The sequence below is a fragment of the Micropterus salmoides genome, unplaced genomic scaffold (genome assembly GCF_014851395.1).
Source record: "Micropterus salmoides isolate LMB-PRFRI ecotype aquatic unplaced genomic scaffold, ASM1485139v1 Ms_hic_scaffold_5, whole genome shotgun sequence".
In the NCBI taxonomy this organism is placed as follows: Eukaryota; Metazoa; Chordata; class Actinopteri; order Centrarchiformes; family Centrarchidae; genus Micropterus; species Micropterus salmoides.
The window spans coordinates 38,070,301-38,077,147 of NW_024044237.1; the positions used below are offsets into that span (position 1 = coordinate 38,070,301).

At 46.1% G+C, this 6,847-nt stretch overlaps 1 protein-coding gene across 2 annotated transcripts in view; it reads left to right on the forward strand.

The window, feature by feature from the left end:
* LOC119888646 (dual specificity protein phosphatase CDC14AB-like) overlaps nucleotides 1–5,211 on the forward strand; it is a 33,924-nt gene extending 28,713 nt beyond the window's left edge. The window contains exons 15-16 of one of the 2 annotated variants that reach the window (XM_038699306.1): nucleotides 615–960; nucleotides 2,290–5,211. In XM_038699306.1, the coding sequence (XP_038555234.1) occupies nucleotides 615–960; nucleotides 2,290–2,319 (376 nt within the window). In that variant the 3' untranslated portion in view covers nucleotides 2,320–5,211. The remainder of the gene's footprint in view (nucleotides 1–614; nucleotides 961–2,289) is intronic. The other variant, XM_038699307.1, reaches the window with a different exon arrangement.
* The last annotated feature ends 1,636 nt before the right edge of the window (nucleotides 5,212–6,847 follow it).

Below are 6,847 nucleotides of genomic sequence, written 5' to 3' on the forward strand. Positions count from 1 at the left end.
GGACTAGAACGCCTCCTCTGGTCCCTGATAGGACTAGTACGCCTCCTGATAGGACTAGGACGCCTCCTCTGGTCCCTGATAGGACTAGGACGCCTCCTGATAGGACTAGGACGCCTCCTCTGATCCCTGATAGGACTAGGACGCCTCCTGATAGGACTAGGACGCCTCCTCTGATCCCTGATAGGACTAGAACACCTCCTCTGGTCCCTGATAGTGCTGATATACAGGCTGTAGTAGGTAATAATACGCAGCTGTTAGTATCTGTGTGTACTTCTCTGCAGGTACATGTGAGGTGTTCAGTGTTTCCACTCTTTGATAAACATGAATATTGATGAGTTCAGTGAGTTCCGTGTTCGTTGATCAGGTTTCTGCTCGTTAGTGTCAGTATTGATCAGGAGTTCTGTTCAACACGTCACGTTCTTCTTCTACAGTCAGATTATTTCAACATGTAGCTAACAATCACTTCCTGTTTGAGGTTCACAAGGACTTGTTGCCATGGTGACAGGCCCAGATGCTTAAATAAAATTGAACAATCCAGACTTGTTTCTAATAGATCATCATTCTCTTACTGACATGTGTCCACCCCCCCCCCCCCCCCCCCCCCCCCCCCCCAGCTCTCGGTTGGCGAGCTCGCTCAGTGACCTTTACGCTGCAGACCTGGAGGAGGATAAAAACCCTCCCTACTCTGCTCTTCCTCCCTCCTCCTCTGTGTCTCTCAGCCCCTCCCACTCCTCTCTGGCCCCTCCCTCTGTGTGTCGTTATGGAAACAGCCCTCGCAGCGTGCAGCAGGAGGTCAACAACAACAGCGGTCTGTACGGAGCCTCTGCGGGGCCCCCCGCAGGGAAAAGCTCCGACTTCGTCCTCGGTAGCAGGACGGGGCCTCCGGACTTCAGGGGCCCGGGGCCCTACAGCGCCGCTCTGAAGGGCCCATCAGGACGCTACCTGAGCCGCTCCATACCTGTAAGTCCTCTGACACAGCAGCAGCTTAGCCCCGCCCCTCTTTGCTGATTGGTTCTCTGTGTTCTGACATCAGCAACAGCCTTCTTCTTCTCTACCCTCTGAGCCAGACGTTCACACTGACGCCGCTCGTGTACGCTAAATATGAAGCTAGCCTGCCTCTGTCAGGTAACACGACCCACCTGTACAATTAAATCTCAGCGTCGCTTCCTGTCAGTCTGAACTCAGGTTATATAAGTTACAGACGAACTGCAGTTTCTTTTTACTGACGTTCGACTGTCTGCCAATAAAAATGCAAGAAGCTTCTGGCGTGTTTCTCCTGAACTTCAGCTCACCTGTAACAGAGGTCACATGACCAGGTGTGTCCACACTGACAGTCTGTCCATCGTGACTCTACACAGGAAGCTCACATGTGACTTTAATGTCGTGATAAACTGTTCCTCTCACGTTAGCATGAAGCGAAACCATCACACACACCTGAACACACCTCCTCGTCTGACCTGGAAATCCTCATCCGGTCCGTCACCTTGAAGGACGGCACTGCTGTTAGTAGTTTCTTTTTACCCAGGGCTCTGCCTCTCAGGCTGCAAGGTTGTTGGAGCTGTGCAGCTGAAAGCAATACCTGCAGACAGTACTCAGGACATTTTTGTAGTTGACATTTTGCTGAACGTGAGAGACGACGAGGCAGTAAAGCAGATAGCGTCCGAGACACGGCAGCAGAAACTTTGTTTAATCGTTCTCTGATTCGGTGTTTTAGTTCTGAGCGTCTGTAGGTTTCTCCGAAACGTTCGTAACGCTGCATCTCCTCCCGCTTTCGCTGTCTGCACCACATGACCGTTGGAAAGCTCTCGGATCCAAATATAATAAAGTCCTTTGGACCAGCAACAAATCATGAAAGTTCAGAGGCGGATTCAAGCTAAGCGTGAAATTTCATTGGTTAGTGTCGGTTTCTGACACCGTGATTGGTTGTCTGTTCAGACTGTTACTCAGATACCAGTTTGATGTGTTGTAGATGTTCTGTATTGTTGTTAAGGATGTGATTAGATACTGGTTCTGTAAATACTGAGAGATCAATGAGCCAATCACCAACAGGAAGCTGAGAGCAGTGGGTGTGGCTACAGCCCCCCCAGAGAGGAGCTCAGAGTCATCTGACCTTTAAATAATCTGATAACAGCCGTTGGGTGAACACAGTAATCTGTTTCTGCCTCAGCTGCTCAGTGTGACTGACCGCAGGAAGTGACATCAATAACCAACAACAGTAATGAAGGATCACCGAAACGTGTCTGTAAAAACATCAAGTTTATTCAGAACTTCTGCGTTTCTGTCTTCCAGTCTCTTCAGTCGGAGTACGTCCAGTACTAGAACTACACATCTGACCTGAGGACACATTACCCACAATCCCCCTCTGTGTGGGGCTCAAAGGGAAGCTAATAAAGCAGCAGGAGTTCAGCTCGGTGACTGAAGAGACTCTGAGGCAGCAGCAGCTGCTCTCCGTCCATACTGTATGTAAATGAGCTGTGTGCTAATAAGCGGCGTGTGAATGAGCTGTATGCTAATGAGCTGTATGTAAATGAGCTGTATGTAAATGAGCAGTGTTTGGCTGAAACAGAAGATATATTTAGATACAGAATACAGATTTTATATTTTTTATTTGTGGCAGATGAAGATTTTTTTTTTTTTGATAAACTGAAGGATCAGCTGATGACGTTGTCATGGTTACAGTATTTACTTCCTGTTTCTGATCAGATTGTGTTGATGTGATTGGTCAGTGTTCTTTTCTAACAGCAATAATAACAAGAAGAAGAAGAAGAAGGGACCCAAAAGCAGACTCAGGTGTGTGTGTGTGTGAGCGAGGGGGCGGAGCCAGCAGCGGTCAACGCCCACTCAGCCTTAAAGACGCGTCTGATTGATCTTCCCATCCGTGTAGTTGTTGATTGATCAGTGATAGTCTGCAGCTCACACGTGCTCGTAAATCTTTTAATACCTTTACAATAAATTAATGTAATCTTTATTTTGAGGATGAATAATATCTGAAAATATTTATTTACTGTAGGATTCATATTATAGTTTCAGTATCGGCCACAACCATCACAACTAATATCGGCTCTGACGTGGATCAATACCGGCAGGAATCAGGGTGCATTTGTGTCGCGGTACTCGAAAATATTTTGTGTTTTTATATTTGTGTCGAGCTTTGTGTTCAGTAAAGTGACAGGAAGGTCACATGATCACCGGAGGGTTTCAATTCACACAGAAACGAGTCTGTGATCATAAAGCAGCAGGTTGTGACGCGTTTACTGACCAGGAAGTGTAGTAAACTGCAAAATTCCTGTCCTTAACGAGCAAAGAAGCAAACGGAGGAGCGATCGTTAAAAAACAGACGAGACGAACAAGAAAAGAAACCAGATAAAACAGAAACTAACTTCAGGTACGCTCAGACTTCCCTTTACACAAATGAACAGGTAGACTTTAAAATGTCTTTATTTCAGAAATGGATGTTTTCTCAGTGAAACTAAATGAAGCAGACAGAAGAAAACGTCGAACTGCTCCTCTAAACGTGTTATTGATCATGTGACGCCAGCTGTTTACAAGTATTTAAATTTTTGTTTGTGTTTTAAAATCTGAATATTTGCTGATTGGCTGCTGGAGATCAGCTGACCTTGCTCTGAAATCTCCCATTGGTTGAAACAACAAGACCTTTTCAGAATAAAAGCTGCAACACAGAAACAGAATGTTTGAAAAAACAGTTTAGTCCTTTTAAGGTGAAATATTTGAGCCAACAACTTCCTGTTACTGAGTCAGTTTACCTGTGAGTGCACTGCGGCCTGTACTGCGAAGCGGATGTAACTGGCTTATCCAGGTAACTTCAGGTGTAACTTCCCGGTTAACACGTACTACGAAAGGTGGACAGGTGTTACCCGAGGTCTGTTTCCATGGCAATTTACGCCGCATCTCTAAACTGCTCCGAGCAGGTTTTGTTGGTGGTTACCTCGAGGTTCCCCTGCACGTGGACTCCACACCACATCTGTACTCAGTGTTACTGATGAGAAGCAGGATATTAATCCACACCTGATTTGTTCCTCTGAGGCTGCAGTGAAGTTGTGAACACAGCAGCATCACGTTCACACAGCGAGCCCTGCAGCCTCGGGGAGTCAGAGAGGAATCTTAATTAACGGCACAGTTTCTTAGATGGAGCCCGTCTGCGTGGTTTCACATATTTAGATATTTAGACTGTTTTACCTGTCCAAAAAATACAGAGCCAGGGTCGGGCTTAATAACAAGGGGAAAAAATCCTCCATGAAAGTGTGAAATTTAAAATCCCTGAAATTAAAGTCACAAAAATCGAGAATCCCTCTGGAGTTTCCTTCTGAATACGGCCGATCCACGGTGAAGTCTGAGGTGCAGGATAGTGACTGTGGGCTAAACTCACGAGTATTTCCTCACTGCTGGATCAGATTGTGAAGTCTAATATAACTTTCCACTGCCTGCAGAAGTTTCTCTCATAAATGTGTGACTATAATCTCAGAGAATATTCAGGTTCTTCACTTGTAGATTAATCTTGGAAATTATTTTCTGTCTGGGATTATTCCCCCTCGTGTGCAGCTGGACTTTTACATCTTCATCACGTTACACATAAAAGAAGAGCCCATAAAACACAGAATAGAGATTTGAACTACAATCAGACCCCTGAAGATAATCAGGCTACAGATTCACTCCATGCGACGCCAACAAGCCTCCCTGGCTCTGTCGGCCGCCACGATATTAGATTTAGAGTTAACTCGTCTTTACAGTCATAATTTCCCGACACTGCCAACGTGCGTTCCTCTGGAGGAATGCGGAGCACGCGCCGCTGTGAAAAACTCTGCCTGCGCGGCCGAACCAACTCCAAATAAGTTAACGCCGACTCAGCTAACCAACGTCTGATCCACCGCCGCAGTTTAACTCCAGCGTAGCGGTCAGAGTTTGTTACCCTCAGTTAACTCCCCTCGTGGTGCAGGCCACTGGTGTGACACGTTGTCTGTTATTAATATTTATAAAAATAATAAAAAGGCGTCTCTAAGTGTCCGAAGTGCCTTCGACATTTTAAAACTGCTGTTTGACTCATCAGGGTTGTTTTCAGACGAGGGCTTTTATTTTGGATGTTTAAATGAAGAACTTCCTGTTTTTATTGTCATGTTAAAGTCTTTTAAGAGAAAAACTGACAGCAGAGTTTCTATCTGAGCAATAACTGAATAAAATAATGATTCTTCTGTTTTCACGTTGTGATACTTTGACTCAAGTACTTCAGTATTTCCATGTTGTGTTCCTGATACTTTTACTTCACCACCTTTACCTGACAGGTACTTTACAAAGGAAGTGTTTCTAAAATCTGGTGCATGTGGAGGTTAAACTACACAGCAGAGTATACAGCTAGTGGATCCACTGATTGGTTGAGGCGTTGATCTTCAGATAACGATGAACAGGTGAGGAAACCGTCCACTGAACGGGACGCCAAACTGAAACACCGATTTCTATTTGTTTGATATCTGAGCAGCACAAACGCAGCGCAGGACTCCTTCAGGCTCCAGGGGTCAGGGTGCTGGACACGAGACTCAGACCGGCTGCAGGAGGAGCAGTGTGGACTCCATCCTGGACCGACCAGCTCTTTACCCTCTCGGGGTTGTTGGGAAGGAGTCATGGGAGTCTGAGCATCCAGGGCTCTACGCTAACCTTTTCCCCCGTGAGCACATGTGCTCCTAAATGGAAAAAATGTAGGAGCACAGTGACAAATGTTCGAGCAACACAAAGTTTAACAAACTATTTATTATATACATATTTAAAGTAGGTGTGTGCTCCTTCTCCTTGTGTTAAACTATGGTGTGTAAACACTGGAGGACTGAGAGCGAGGACCCTGGTCTCTGGACAATCGGCACATTTAGTGAATCAGACCAGGGGAAGGTGTTGCTCTCAGGAGGACACATCCTGGCACTCTGAGCCTTCCACTGCAGGAGGAACTAGTTTAAATGAGTCTATTAGTATTTATATTATGATAATGACCGTAGATAAAGTTACATTTTACTGTATGCGTGGGGTCATTTTATGTAACAGTACACTACACAGCTCACCACTAGAAGGCGCTAATATTAATTCCAGCAGTTTCATTCATTAAATCCTTGTGCATGAAAAATTGCCCGCACTGGTCTCTTAATTTGTTAATGCTACTAATCTCATCAATAATCAGAACCAGTCATGCAGGACGAGTTCAACGTCTCAAAGTTCACTGTGATTGGCCAGTTGATGAAAAGTGAAACTGATGAGCACATCGATGTTAACAAAAAGCGCCTGATATATTCAGCTCGCCAAACCCACGTCCTCGTTATCTGTCTTGTGTCTCGCTGCTCCAGCTGCTGCAGCTCTGTCTTTGTTTTGTAACGAGCTGCTGGGCTATCCAAGGTTGTAGATAGTCGCACGTTGTGCTCGTAAATCATTTTCTGCTTCCCACGTCTCGATTTTTAGGCGCATATGCGAGCAAAATGGTCGCACTGTAGAGCCCTGAGTCTACATGTGCGTCACTGACTACGACCGGGTCCCCTGGTCTCGAGCTGTGGACGGTGACCGACAGATCCAGATCAGGTGGCCAACATGAGCTTCCTCCTCAGGGGGAGGAGCTCTGAGCAGCTGAGGTGGTTCATCGGATCAGGGTCCACCTGCTGAGCAGAGGGACCCGGAGGAAGAGGATGGGAGAGATCACATGACCTCGCTGCTCATCGCACTGCCTGTCTGCATGAAGTCAAAGGTCAGAAACCTCTTCACCTGTCACAGTTTAATCAAGTGAAAGTGAGCGTGGTCACATGACTGCTCCTCCTCAGTGACTCAGCAGACTGATGAATGCCAGCTGGGGAGGCACTCA